At 50.7% G+C, this 13,456-nt stretch overlaps 7 protein-coding genes across 7 annotated transcripts; 4 read left to right on the forward strand and 3 right to left on the reverse strand.

Moving 5' to 3' along the window:
* Nucleotides 1-105: 105 nt before the first annotated feature.
* Nucleotides 106-1,878, forward strand: M438DRAFT_286695 (aldehyde dehydrogenase, allergen Cla h 10). Its single transcript, XM_029901596.1, has 3 exons — nucleotides 106-614; nucleotides 669-1,258; nucleotides 1,321-1,878. Exons 1-3 carry the CDS (start codon nucleotides 156-158, stop codon nucleotides 1,760-1,762), a joined length of 1,491 nt encoding a protein of 496 aa, XP_029765581.1. The 5' UTR covers nucleotides 106-155; the 3' UTR covers nucleotides 1,763-1,878.
* Nucleotides 1,879-2,659: 781 nt separating this feature from the next.
* Nucleotides 2,660-3,797, forward strand: M438DRAFT_341175 (alpha/beta-hydrolase). The gene has a single exon (XM_029904446.1). It carries the CDS (start codon nucleotides 2,813-2,815, stop codon nucleotides 3,740-3,742), a length of 930 nt encoding a protein of 309 aa, XP_029765582.1. The 5' UTR covers nucleotides 2,660-2,812; the 3' UTR covers nucleotides 3,743-3,797.
* Nucleotides 3,798-4,895: 1,098 nt separating this feature from the next.
* On the reverse strand, nucleotides 4,896-6,038 carry M438DRAFT_350812 (uncharacterized protein; the record flags this gene model as incomplete). Its single annotated transcript, XM_029906674.1, has 2 exons — nucleotides 4,896-5,741; nucleotides 5,799-6,038. The coding sequence occupies 2 exons, from the start codon at nucleotides 6,036-6,038 to the stop codon at nucleotides 4,896-4,898; spliced, it is 1,086 nt and encodes a 361-aa protein (XP_029765583.1).
* Nucleotides 6,039-6,405: 367 nt separating this feature from the next.
* Nucleotides 6,406-6,951, reverse strand: M438DRAFT_341177 (uncharacterized protein). The gene has a single exon (XM_029904447.1). The coding sequence runs from the start codon at nucleotides 6,902-6,904 to the stop codon at nucleotides 6,692-6,694; it is 213 nt and encodes a 70-aa protein (XP_029765584.1). The 5' UTR covers nucleotides 6,905-6,951; the 3' UTR covers nucleotides 6,406-6,691.
* Nucleotides 6,952-7,678: 727 nt separating this feature from the next.
* On the forward strand, nucleotides 7,679-10,616 carry M438DRAFT_308752 (uncharacterized protein; the record flags this gene model as incomplete). The annotated part of the gene is made up of 9 exons (XM_029902361.1): nucleotides 7,679-7,796; nucleotides 7,846-7,941; nucleotides 7,995-8,051; nucleotides 8,114-8,299; nucleotides 8,385-8,417; nucleotides 8,469-8,558; nucleotides 8,607-8,875; nucleotides 8,924-9,416; nucleotides 9,467-10,616. 9 exons carry the CDS (start codon nucleotides 7,679-7,681, stop codon nucleotides 10,531-10,533), a joined length of 2,409 nt encoding a protein of 802 aa, XP_029765585.1. The 3' UTR covers nucleotides 10,534-10,616.
* On the reverse strand, nucleotides 10,595-11,048 carry M438DRAFT_6020 (uncharacterized protein). The gene is made up of 2 exons (XM_029910206.1): nucleotides 10,918-11,048; nucleotides 10,595-10,849 (listed from the first exon to the last, which is right to left on the reverse strand). The coding sequence occupies exons 1-2, from the start codon at nucleotides 10,950-10,952 to the stop codon at nucleotides 10,657-10,659; spliced, it is 228 nt and encodes a 75-aa protein (XP_029765586.1). The 5' UTR covers nucleotides 10,953-11,048; the 3' UTR covers nucleotides 10,595-10,656.
* A 680-nt stretch (nucleotides 11,049-11,728) lies between these two features.
* Nucleotides 11,729-13,321, forward strand: M438DRAFT_341178 (the polygalacturonase). The gene has a single exon (XM_029904448.1). The coding sequence runs from the start codon at nucleotides 12,069-12,071 to the stop codon at nucleotides 13,176-13,178; it is 1,110 nt and encodes a 369-aa protein (XP_029765587.1). The 5' UTR covers nucleotides 11,729-12,068; the 3' UTR covers nucleotides 13,179-13,321.
* Nucleotides 13,322-13,456: the final 135 nt, after the last annotated feature.

The raw sequence follows: 13,456 nt of genomic DNA on the forward strand, positions 1-13,456 counted from the left end.
GTTTGGTGGACCCAAAATGCCTGAAGCTTATGAAGGCGAGCACGTTGAGTACAAATACCTTGATCAAGCCCGTGGGCACACGTTTCTCTCTTGCTACCTATTCCTCTTTTCTTGTTTTTTGTGTTTGAGATACCCCCAATATATATCCCACAATCATGACTTCAATCCAACTTGAGACCCCGACCACGGGCAAGTACGAGCAGCCCACCGGTCTCTTCATCAATAACGAGTTCGTCAAGGGTGTTGATGGCAAGACATTCGAGGTTATCAACCCCTCGAACGAGAAGGTTATCTGCTCGGTCTACGAGGCCAGCGAGAAGGATGTCGACATTGCTGTTGCAGCTGCTCGCAAGGCTTTTGAGGGTGACTGGCGCAAGGTCACTCCCAACGAGCGTGGCAAGCTTCTGGTTAAGCTTGCCGACCTCTTCGACCAACACTCAGACCAGCTTGCCGCTATCGAGGCTCTCGACAACGGCAAAGCTTTCACAATGGCCAAGGGTGACGTCGCTGCTGCATCTGGCTGCTTGAGATACTACGGTGGTTGGGCAGACAAGATCGAGGGTAAGGTTGTCGACACCAGCCCCGACACCTTCAACTACATCAGAAAGGAGCCCGTGAGTACAATCTGATCATCTTTATGTTATCATCCGATCCTAACATGTCCCTAGATTGGTGTTTGTGGTCAGATCATCCCCTGGAACTTCCCCATCCTCATGTGGGCATGGAAGATCGGTCCCGCCATTGCTTGCGGTAACACCGTCGTTCTCAAGACCGCCGAACAGACCCCCCTGTCTGGTCTCTATGCCGCCAACCTGTGCAAGGAAGCTGGCTTCCCTGCCGGTATCGTCAACATCATCTCTGGTTTCGGAAAGATTGCCGGTGCCGCCATTGCCTCGCACATGGATGTTGACAAGGTTGCCTTCACCGGTTCCACTCTTGTCGGAAGACAAATCATGAAGGCCGCTGCTGGCAGCAACCTGAAGAAGGTCACTCTCGAGCTTGGTGGCAAGTCTCCCAACATTGTCTTCGACGATGCCGACATTGACAACGCCATCTCATGGGTCAACTTTGGTATCTTCTTCAACCACGGCCAGTGCTGCTGCGCCGGCTCAAGAGTCTACGTCCAGGAAGGTATCTACGACAAGTTCGTTCAGCGCTTCAAGGAGCGTGCTCAGAAGAACGTTGTCGGTGACCCCTTCGCTGCCGACACCTTCCAAGGTCCTCAGGTCTCGCAACTTCAGTTCGACAGAATCATGGGGTATGTTTTCTATCTATCCTTTCCCTTCCTTAACTCTGACACAACATACTAACACATCATAGTTACATCAAGGCCGGTCAAGACGAGGGTGCCACCGTCGTCACCGGTGGTAAGCGCAAGGGCAACGAGGGCTACTTCATCGAGCCCACCATCTTCGCCGACGTCAAGGATGACATGTCCATTATGCAAGAAGAAATCTTCGGTCCCGTTTGCTCCATCGCAAAGTTCAAGACCAAGGAAGAAGCCATCCGCGTCGGCAACAACACCACATACGGTCTCGCCGCCGCCGTCCACACCTCCAACCTCAACACCGCCATTGAGGTCTCCAACGCCCTGAAGGCTGGTACCGTCTGGGTCAACACCTACAACACCCTTCACTGGCAGCTTCCCTTCGGTGGCTACAAGTCATCCGGTATTGGTCGTGAGCTTGGTGAGGCCGCTCTTGACAACTACCTCCAGACCAAGACTGTCAGCATCAGACTTGGTGATGCCATGTTCGGTTAAACGAAATGTTAATGTCTGTGTGTAATGGGGGTACTTTTTAACGACCTTGGGCTCTAAGCTATCTTACGATTCAACTGTATCTATCTTCTTTAACCAAATTTTCACTTTGACATGACTTGCTTCCAAAGCAGCCCGCGACCAACGTGCTGTATGTCGGCGTGCCATGTGAAGCCCATGTGTCACGGATTCATGAAGTGTGCTAGCAGCACCTCCTTTATCAAATCCGATATGGTCTAGTGGCTAGGATTTCTCGCTCTCAAACCGTTCGAAAGAACAACCAGGTCCGAGGAGGCCGGGGTTCAATTCCCCGTGTCGGAAAACATCTTCTTTTGTTCTTATGCCACCTATGAAACACTTTCTTGCGGGTCGAAAAACTTTTTTTTGGCCCTGGTAAAGATTTTACGTTTTTGGTGGGGCTGGGTTCGAGCCGCGGCGTTGGAGTTGTTGTTATGCACTTTCTAGGAACAGATGTCCCCCCTTCTTATCACTAGGAGTTGCATATAGAGGTACTGCGTATGTTATTTATGCGATCTCTGAAGCTGGTAGAATGAACACCAGCCGCACAACGATAGGGTCGTACTTCTGGGATAAACACGGTTTGAGAGCCAGAAATCCCCGTGCCCTACGACACAATTTCACGCATATGCATAGTTTAAACCTCTGTTTGTGTTGGAAACCTCGTTGTGATCATGCACAGTATTCGTGTTGTCTTTTGTAATAATTCACTACAGCTATTTGGTGTCGAGAGCTCATGAGGAGGACCTCCGCAGGCTGAGAAGCGGATGTTCGCTCAGCATGACGTCGATCCAAGACCTCAACTCGAACTCCGATTTTTGGAGATATCATGTGCTGTGACGCTCGATAGACTTGAGGTGACGCTGTATGTGACGCTGAACGTGACGCTGTTGATGACAGAATTTGAAGACATCTGTCTGCTAGATCACAAAGATATAAGAGACATCGCTTGCACCTTCGACCAAACTCATCAAAGCTCAATCGCATATCTTTCTTCCAGATACAAATCAAATTCCATCCATCTATAACTTCATCATGGCAGCGAGAACATACGACTCCTCCCGCTGGATATCCAAACGCCAATTCCTGGATGGCAAACCTTCTACACCAACAGAAGTCTCCATAAACTACATTTCCTGTTCCCCTCCCAAGAGAACACAATCGAAAGGGACTATCCTCCTCATCCACGGGTTCCCTCAAACATCCTACCAGTTCCGCCATGTAATTACTCCCTTGGCCGATGCAGGATACCTGGTCATCGCACCCGACTACCGCGGCGCAGGAGAGTCTTCCCGCCCTAGAGACGGCTATGATAAATTCACCATGGCTGCCGATCTCCACACCTTGATAACCTCCCACCTAAACATCAAGGACAAGATCCACGTCATCGGCCACGACATAGGCGGCATGGTAGCTCACGCCTTTGCCGCAAAATTCCCCGATGCGACAGCATCAGTGGCTTGGGGAGAATGCCCACTCCCCGGCACTTCCCTCTACGATCAATACGTCAAAGATTCCGCACACGGAGGACTCTGGCATTTTGTCTTCCACTGGCAACTCGACGTTCCCGAAATGCTCACACAAGGAAAAGAACGACAATATTTGAAATCCTTCTATGATCGCTTGACTCAACATCCTTCTGCCATTTCCGCTACGGATGTGGATCATTATGCTGAGTTGTTTGCTCAGCCGGGAGCTATGCGTGCGGGTTTTGATCTTTATCGCGCTTTCCATCAAGATAGCGAGGATAATGCGAACTTGGTAAAGGAGCAGGGGAAGAGTAAGGTTCCTTGTTGTGCGCTTTGGGGTGAGTTGAGCTTTATGATTGAAATTGCGGAAGAGCAGGCGAAGGATATGTATGAAGAGGTCACTTTGGCGAAGGTGGAGGGTGCGGGGCATTGGTGTGCAGAGGAGAATCCAGAGAGTTATGTAAAAGAGGTTTTGAGATGGGTTGGAAAGCATTGAGAAGTGCGAGAGAAAGGATATATATCACTTGTGATAAGAAGATCTTCTACAGCCAGCCTCCGCTTTACCATTCGCAACGTTGGTCTTTCACACGACAAGTGGTGATTGAAGCTTGTTCCTGACATTCTCTGCTAGCTATATAAAGCCTCTTGTCCTCAGCAATGCCTCTTCCTTTCTTTGTCCTCGTAAGAGCCGGGCACCAGGACATGGAAAGCCATGCTGGTTAATCGTCATCCCAACAAAAGCTCTATTCGCACCTTTCCCTTTCCTTGCCTTGCTCGTCGACGATGCGACAGACGTACCGGGTACCTGTACGCGAGTCCCATTTGGCCCCTTCGCAACTACGCGACACTGTTGTTTGTGGCCCCTCGTGCATCGACGCAAGTAGGAGAACGTGGTGGTCTATCATGGGGTGCCCCTGATCCTAGTAGTGTCGTCGGTCACACGCGGTACATGTACATGAATTCCGACTACCTCCATCGCACCTTCACGACACTGCTGGCGTAGAAGCATCGTGCCTCGGCACCTTGTCGCGACTACCTAGAATGCAAAGTGATCAGGGAGCGAGGCCTGTGGTCGAGTGCCCTATGATTCTTCGTGACGCATGCGTTTTCGCTACACGTACGCGACTCTCGGCTGCCCACATCGCAGCTTCCCGCTACTGCTGGTTCGAGGCCTCGTGCATTGCCACATTGCCAGATCTACGCAGGATATACGTGACTGGGGGAGCGATTTGACGGTTGAATACCCTTGATCGCTTGTCTCGGCTCTTGGCCACCAATGTCTGTAGCACCCGGTTCTGTCATCGACGCAGCGTGTTTAGACAGCATCTCAGCCATCTCAGCCTCCAGAATGAGTGTAGGACAGGGCTGTCTAACATGCAGAATGCATTTCGCTACCGGTGGAGTGTCCGAAGAGAGAATATGATACTAGCCCTCTCATCCACAGTTCGTAGCTGTAGGCGCCATTGCTAAAGTGCAGAGTGCTTTTTGCAGGTTGGAGCAGTGTCCAAGGAGGGGCTGTATAGGTGAGAGTCAGTAGAATAGTACAAGAATCAGAAGATGCAGTGTCGAAAAAACCAGATGTACGATTCGTTAAGCAAAAACACGCTGTGAACGCTCAGAAATATGCAAAAAAAGTGCAAAGAGTGCCTCTATTCCAGGCACGTCTCGCCGAACTGTGCAAAACAGCGAGCGCTGTTGAGGGTATTGTCCGTATGTCCCTTGGCCTTGCCGACTTCATGGTCAAAGTCGACGCCTGCATCTCCAGCTCTGACCTCACTGGCACCACCCTCGGCAGGGAAGTAAGGATCAAAGACTTCCGGGTTGACAGAGACGCATTTCAGTACCTTGTCCTGGCAAGCGTGCATGAGCATCAGATCGAAAGCTCCTCCTTTTCCAAGCGAGGCGTGGGCGAGTAGGTTGCGTGCGCCTTGATATGATACAGCGTAGGCGAATGTGCAGACGGGGTTGATGGAGAAGTGGACGATGCGCTGGCCATCCTTGATCACATCCTTGACACGAGGGTTCAAGCCGCGGTACTTTTCAATCGGAGCAGTTGTGTTGTCGGCGAAAGTGATGATCTTGCCCTCATCCTTGAACGGCGGAGGATCACTGCAATGGCCCAGCCACATGACATCCCAGCTCTTTCCATACGGCTCTGTATCCGCCTTTTTCGACTTTGTCAACTCCCTGACAGCTTTTGCGATCGGTGGTGTTTGTTTGCGGACATCGACGTCCCAATCCATGTCATCTTCGAGGATGAGAGCCGAACCCCAGTTGTTTTGGATGACGAATTTCAGGAGATCGAGGTGGCCTAGCCATGCCATTGCAGCACCGTGGGCTTCGACGGGACCGAATTCTTGGAATGCCTTGATGAAAGGTTCGCTCCATTTAGGTTGTTGAGGGACGGTTACGGCGATGCCGGCGGCTTTGGCTGCGGCGTGCAGGCCGTCGACTCGCCATTTGGTGCCTTGTGATAGCGCTAGAATTGCTTGGAACTTTGTTTCCTGTCAGCCAAACATGGTCCGCAGGTGCTGAGGAACTTGTTGCCTTACTCCTAGCGTCGAGTTTCCAGCAGAGTAGTCGGGCACAGCAGGCGCGGCGACATCATCCTTGAACTCAGCGACATCATCCAGCTTAGTATCCTCGTGGTGAACAGGTGGTGATGCGGCGTCAGCGTGGGGACCACGCCATGCGTTGATCTCATTACGCTTCCATTGCGCGACGAACAGGAGAACTAGGATTAGAGCGATGACAGATGTGAGTATCGCGCCTCGCGCATTGATCCGTATCATCTTTTGCGACGACGCGACACTTGCGATATCGAGGTATTGTTGTTGTAGGTCAGAGGAAAGCTCGACAAACACCGACTTACATGTTGGTAGTTTGCTAACCCACCGTCTGTGTAACCCATCGCATCCTTAGTGCCTATTTTAAGGATCCACTCTCAACCAGGCCTGGCGATTCAGCAAGCGAGCAGGATTTTGGTGAAGGAATGCACAAGCTCCCAAGCCTGGGCGTGGAAACAAAACGCCTCTTTTTTTTTTGACAGCCCGTCCAATGACGTTTGACTGAGAACAGGGGTTCGCTTGTTAAACAGTTACACCATCTGGAATCATCCTTTTGAACTCTTCGGATGGACTTCCATACACCGTGTGTATCCGATTGACAAAAAAATCGCATGAAGGCCGCTTCGCACTCTGATACGACATCTTTTTGGCTCGAAAGATAGGAAAGGAGCGGACGGACAGAGTTCAGCCGCAACGACGATGATGATGCTCTCGTTGCTTGGCTGTGGAAGCAACTCCGGAAGTCAATCAAAACTCTCCGAGATCGACCTCTACTCCACCACGCACATCTGTCTCTAAATGTCGCGACTATACTCCGAGCCAATCTAACTTGCTTCTGGATATCAGATCGATCAAATCATGCATGTTTGTTGTTCAAGTCACTCTGTAGCAATGGCGCCTAGCTCTGGCCTGAGGACATGGGTACGACCGGCAATGACATGTAAGATCTGACAGTAGGAAAAAGAAAACCGGTTGGGAGAGTGGTTGTACTTGCAAGAGATATTGAGATGAAGAGTCAAGATGAAGAAAAAGATGAAGAACGATCTCATGGATGTAATGAGCAGCAATGCAGTTGTCCGAAAGTCGATCATGATGGGAACACATTTTCGGAAGAGAGCCACGCTTTGTCGAGATGTTTGCAACAAAAGCGTGAAGGCAACATTGATGCCATCAACTTCAGGCTGCCACGCCCCACCTCTTGTATCAGCCTGCATGGCCATACTCCGAGTACAAACCAACTCTACTTTTCACCTGCCTTTCGGGATGTTTGCTCTCGTCGCCAGAAACACTACCTCTGGACGTGTTTCTGGGCTGCCATGCTGCTTCAAGAGCCGTTTTATGAAGATGCTTGAGATGGGCTAAGCATTGGAGCCTCCGGCCCGCGGCTAAAGATCCCTGAAGCTTCAAAGCACATGAAGGTCCACCACCACCTCCACGTCCCTCACAATGCAACCATCGCAACTGCCGTTTTCCACGATCAACACTGAATCAGGTTTGTCGACTCGTGAGATGCTACCTCGACCATGTATACCTCGGAAGGAACATTAGTCCGATCTCATTGTTGGCTCTTCCCCAGCCTTCCCCTCATTCACTCTGATGCCAAGAAGAGGAGAACGATCGCGATACATCACGAGTCAATATACTTTGTCTTTTGCGAACACCTGAAGGCACCCAAAGAGGTTACATCATGAGGCGTACTTCTATGGTATGGAATTTCTTTCGGTAGGTAGACTTCAAGCCTGCATTACCGGACCCCTCACACCGCGGAAGTGTGGAGAGAGATGCCCCGAGTTTGCGATGGTATAAAGGTAGGTCGCAAAGTACCTTGATGGATGGCAAGTACCTCAAGCTTCTTGTGTTCAAACATGTATCGCCCTTTGAACACCATTGCTGCGGCTCTGACTGCAATTGGTCTGGCCGGAGCGCAGAACAGCAGCTGGAATCATGAGCTTTACACCTCTAGCCCTCCAGTCTATCCTAGCCGTAAGTGCATCATTATGCTCTGCGGACAAGGATAATGACAAAATCACAGCGGAAACAGCTGGCATCGGATGGGAGACTGCTTTGGCTCAAGCAGAGGCCTTCTTGACCGATCTGACTCTGGAAGAGAAGGCTGGATTGGTCACGGGTACGACATATCCTCTGTGATAGCATGTCAATAGCTCACAACTCTTCATCTAGGTTCTGCCGGTCCTTGTGTGGGCAATATCGCCCCAATTGAGCGTCTAGGCTTCGACGGTAAGACTCTTTGAGCTCATTTCTACTGTTAACACTCCCAGCTGACATTGACATGCGTTGAGGCCTTTGCTTGCAGGATGGACCTCTCGCAATCAGACAGGCTACCTATGCTTCAGTCTTCCCTGCTGGCTTAACAGCTGCAGCCTCTTGGGACAAGGGCTTGATCTACACACGCGGATTATATATGGCTCAAGAGTTCAAAGGTAAGGGAGCTAATATAGCTCTCGGTCCTGTTGTCGGACCGTTAGGTAAGTTCTATCAGCCTTCATTGATCCGCCTCCAGTGCGAACTCAGACATGACATGAATTAACCAAATACTGACCCTCTCTTCAGGTCGCCATGGCCGTGGTGGACGTAATTGGGAAGGTACGTCACATCTGAGATGATGACTCCTCCAAAGACTGATGTGATTTTCAGGTTTCTCTCCCGATCCATATCTGAGTGGTGTTGCTGTCGAGCAGACAATCTGGGGCATGCAGTCGACCGGAGTCCAGGCTTGTGTCAAGCGTACGTCGAACTTTGGTTCCCGGAAGCAACAAAGCTAACACATCCAAGACTACATCGGCAACGAACAAGAGACTCAGCGCAACCCATCCACTCGCAATGGAACAACTATCGAAGCTGTTTCATCCAACATCGATGATCGCACCATGCACGAACTATACGCCTGGCCATTCGCCAATGCTATCCGAAGCGGTGTCGCATCTGTAATGTGTTCATACAACAGAGTCAACGGTTCGTACGGCTGTGCTAATTCCAAAACATTGAACGGTATCCTCAAAGAAGAGTTCGGTTTCCAAGGCTATGTCATGAGTGATTGGGGTGTAAGTTTCTCTTTACAAGCACCGTGGACCATCCACTGACTGTTCCAGGCTACTCATAGTGGTGTTGCATCGATAAACGCCGGCCTCGACATGGATATGCCAGGCACTATTGGCTTCCGTGCAGGGGGTAACAGCTTCTTTGGCGGTAACATCACGACGGCCGTCAATAACGGATCACTCTCCGAAGGCCGCCTCGACGACATGATCAAGCGTATCATGACACCGTACTTCCATCTCAAGCAAGACACCGACTTTCCTTCCATCGATCCAAGCGAGATCCCTCTCAACAGCTTCTTTGGTGCTGCCGCTTCCACTGTTGCATTCCCCCTGGGCTCAGTCGCGAATGTTGATGTCCGTGAGAACCATGCCACTCTGATCAGGGAACTTGGCTCAGCTGGTACTGTTCTGTTGAAGAACGTCAATGGTGCTTTGCCATTGAAGGCTCCAAAGAACATTGCAGTATTAGGTAATGATGCTGGAGACATTCTGAACGGCGAGTACTTCTCTGCCGCACCTTATCAGTCTAATCCGTTCGGATATGGTAAGTTATGTCTCCCACCCAAGCAAGACGATCGCTAATATTTGTCCCAGAGTACGGCACACTCCCCGTTGGTGGCGGTAGTGGTACAGGAAGATTATCTTATCTTGTCGACCCACTCACTGCTATCAAAGCTAGAGCTGCCCAGGACGGTAGTCTCGTACAGTATATCTTGAACAACACTCTGTTGTCAACACCTCGTGGTCTTGCGTCCCTCCAGCCAACACCACCTGATGTATGTCTCGTCTTCTTGAAGACCTGGGCTGAAGAAGGCGAAGACAGGAGCACGCTTCTGGCAGATTGGAACAGCACGGCAGTTGTCGAATCAGTGGCTAGCGTTTGCAACAACACCATCGTTGTAACCCATTCAGGCGGACTGAACATCCTTCCTTGGGCAGAGAACCCCAACGTCACTGCCATTCTAGCAGCACATTTACCTGGCACCGAGACAGGAAACTCCTTGGTTGATATCCTTTACGGTGATGTTAACCCAAGCGGTAGATTGCCCTACACAATTGCCAAGACGCAAGAGGACTATGCTTTTGCCGACATCACCAACAGCACCGCTCTTGTTACCACCAGAGACCCCAACGCGTGGCAATCTGATTTCACCGAAGGTCTCTTGATTGATTACCGCCATTTCGACTACTACAACCAAAGCGTCCAGTATGAATTTGGCTTCGGTCTCTCATATTCCACATTTGACATCTCATCCCTGAGTGTCAGCAAGGTCTATGGTGGCTACAACATCAGCAGCACTCCTCCCCCTGCCAAGATCATCCCTGGAGGTAACCCTACTCTATGGGATGTCCTCTACCGAGCAACAGTGACCGTATCAAACACAGGAGATGTGGCTGGTGCTACAGTACCACAGTTGTATTTGTCACTCCCTCAGGTTCCCGGCGAAGATCCCACACCGCTCAAGGTCCTTCGTGGCTTCGAGAAGGTCAGCCTTCAGCCAGGGCAAAACACGGTAGTCAACTTCGATCTCACCAGACGTGATCTTAGTTACTGGAGCATCTATCAACAGGACTGGGTCATTGCAGGAGGAGAGATCGGAGTCTCGGTTGGACTGAGCAGCAGAGACATCAAGGCGACCTCCTCAATCCGAGTCCTTTGATAAGGATGGCAATACGTAGCGCTGCTTCTTGCTTCGGTTAAATTGTGTGTAGTAGATAGGTAATCATGATCCAATGGACCGGCAGATGTTGCAATAGGGTTACAGGCCCTATTCTTGAACAAATTAGCAAAACATCCCTGCTCGTGCTACAAAGTGGTCGTGCGTCGGGTGATGAGCTTGACGAGGCTTGATGGCGCTTGTCGGCCATGGCAGCATTGGCGGTGTGGCGGACGCCACAGATGTGCCGTGGACGATTCGGATCGCATTCTGAGTTTGATCTGACGACTTAGAGTTGTGTGATTCAGCCTCTGCTCGTCTGTGTTGACCTCCGTTCAGCGTCAAAGGCTGGTACATATTAATGGTGAGATTCAGGTTCGAACTTACATAGACGCTTTATGACTTGGCATTCTGACCTTCATGGTTCTTGCCCTCTCCACCGCCAAGCGATAATCTCCGCGTACTCTGCCTTTCTATGCGTTGATTTTCCGTCTGCTTGATTCTAGAGCACGTGGATCATTTGAGCTTGATTGATGCAGGAGCCTGATCATCACTCGTGCCAAAAGGCTTAGGGCACAGCAAGCATTGTTGATCCCTCCTTACGAATGGCGAGAATCACAACCAGAAACCAATCGACGGCATCAAATTCATCATGCACCCTGCGCAAATCAGCTTCTGGACATGATCGCGGTAAGCATTCTGAAACATCAGGGCAAGGTCGACTCTCGCCTGAGTGAGCAATGCGATGCGATGCGGGCCAATATCCACAATGCTATTTGGAAATGGCAAGACAGCGATTGAGAATAGCGAGCTTTCTCGAAGCTGAGGATAGCACCGATAGTTTGGAACGATGCTTCCCCGTCTCTTTCCATGTTTCGTTTCGTCTCCTGAAACACTACAGCTGCCATGCCCTAATGCTGGGCGGCTGGGGGCAGAAGTTCGAGAAACGCCGAACTTCACTGTCCATCGGTCATCACAAGGACTCGGGTGATGTGTTTCCCAAACAAATGCGCTCTATTAGGTTCTTTGTTAATTCTTTCGGACGAACAACCGATCGTCGTTTCAGATTTGCCGGTGCTTCTTGAACAAGCTTGTCAGAAGTTGTTGTGGGGCGACGTTTGACACCTCCTTGATCAAAGCGTTTCTCAAAGTCCTCTCCCGGGCTCTCCGACATCATCCTCTAGCCTCATGGCCGCCACAATTCACTCCTGAAATCACTGTAAAGTGCTTCCCGACAAAATACGAGCTCTATATTGATGCTTCCTTGTACGCAAAATGGTGCAGTGACACAAGGCAGTCCCAGCACGTCTCGCCTACATCCCGACGTCCGCATAGCATGAACTTGGCATTGGAGTCAATCAGACCCTTGCGATAGACCTAGATCGAGAAGAGCAGGAACGGTATAAGTACTGGTGTCTCTCCTTCTAAAATCGATTCGTCTCTCTCATCATCAACACTCTCTTTCTCATCACATTCCAACTCTCGAGCCGGTCTCGTCTTTCACTCTTTACTTCCTTACACTCTTTTCTATAAGAATCATGGTTCAATTCTCCAGCCTCGCCGTCGCCGCTCTTCTCAGCGGTGCCGCAATTGCTGCTCCCACTATCCAGGAGCGTGGCAGCTGTACCTTCTCTGGCTCCTCCGCCGCTGCCAACGTCCTCAAGCAGAAGAAGTCTTGCTCCAGCATCATCATCAGCAATGCTGTTGTCCCTGCCGGTACCACTCTTGACCTGACTGGCCTGAACGCCGGTACCACTGTTACTTTCCAGGGTACCACTACCTTCGGCTACAAGGAGTGGACTGGTCCTCTCGTCTCCGTCTCCGGTGACAAGCTCACCGTCATTGGTGCTTCCGGCTCCGTCCTCGACGGTCAGGGCAGCAGATGGTGGGACGGCAAGGGCACCAACGGTGGCAAGAAGAAGCCCAAGTTCTTCTACGCTCACAAGATGACCAACTCCAAGATCCAGAACATCAAGATCAAGGATTCTCCCGTTCAGATCTTCTCCATCAACAACGCCAAGCAGCTTACCCTGACTGGTGTCACTGTTGACAACTCTGCCGGTGACGGTGAGAACAAGGGCCACAACACCGATGCTTTCGACATTGGCTCCTCCAGCGGCATCACCATTTCTGGTGCCAACATCCACAACCAGGATGACTGTGTCGCCGTCAACTCTGGTTCCGACATCACTGTCACCGGTTCTACCTGCACTGGTGGCCACGGTCTCTCCATCGGTTCCGTCGGTGGTCGTGATGACAACACCGTCTCCAACGTCAAGTTCACCAACAACAAGGTCACCAACTCTCAGAACGGTCTCCGTATCAAGACTGTCTACGGTGCTACTGGCAAGGTCTCTGGCATTGAGTACACTGGCAACACTCTCTCCGGCATCTCCAAGTACGGTGTTGTCATTGAGCAGGACTACGAGAACGGATCCCCTACCGGCAAGCCCACCAACGGTGTCCCGATCACTGGCCTCACCATGAACAACAACAAGGTCGGTGTTACCAGCTCTGGTACCAACACCTACATTCTCTGTGCCTCCGGTGCTTGCTCCAACTGGAAGTGGTCTGGCAACACCATCTCTGGTGGCAAGAAGTCCAGCAAGTGCTCTGGTATCCCCAGCGGCTCTGGCGCCGCCTGCTAAATGTCTTAAGACATCTAGCAAGTCAACACAACAAACAAAATCAAGGGGTCGAGTCGGTGGTAGTTGAGCAGATAAACCATGCTTTCTCTTCGAAATCTCCTATTGTCATATATAATATTCTCAATACTCAAAAAGACAGACCGACCAGAGTTTTTCTGGTAACACAAATATTTGTCTCCAAATTCACTGTGATCATGTCCTAGAAGTAGAAAAGCATTCTGGAACATCAATTTTACTTGCTCGACCAACCTGCCAGATATCTGTCGCATTGCAAGATG

This window comes from Aureobasidium pullulans (genome assembly GCF_000721785.1).
Source record: "Aureobasidium pullulans EXF-150 unplaced genomic scaffold scaffold_1, whole genome shotgun sequence".
Taxonomy (NCBI): Eukaryota; Fungi; Ascomycota; class Dothideomycetes; order Dothideales; family Saccotheciaceae; genus Aureobasidium; species Aureobasidium pullulans.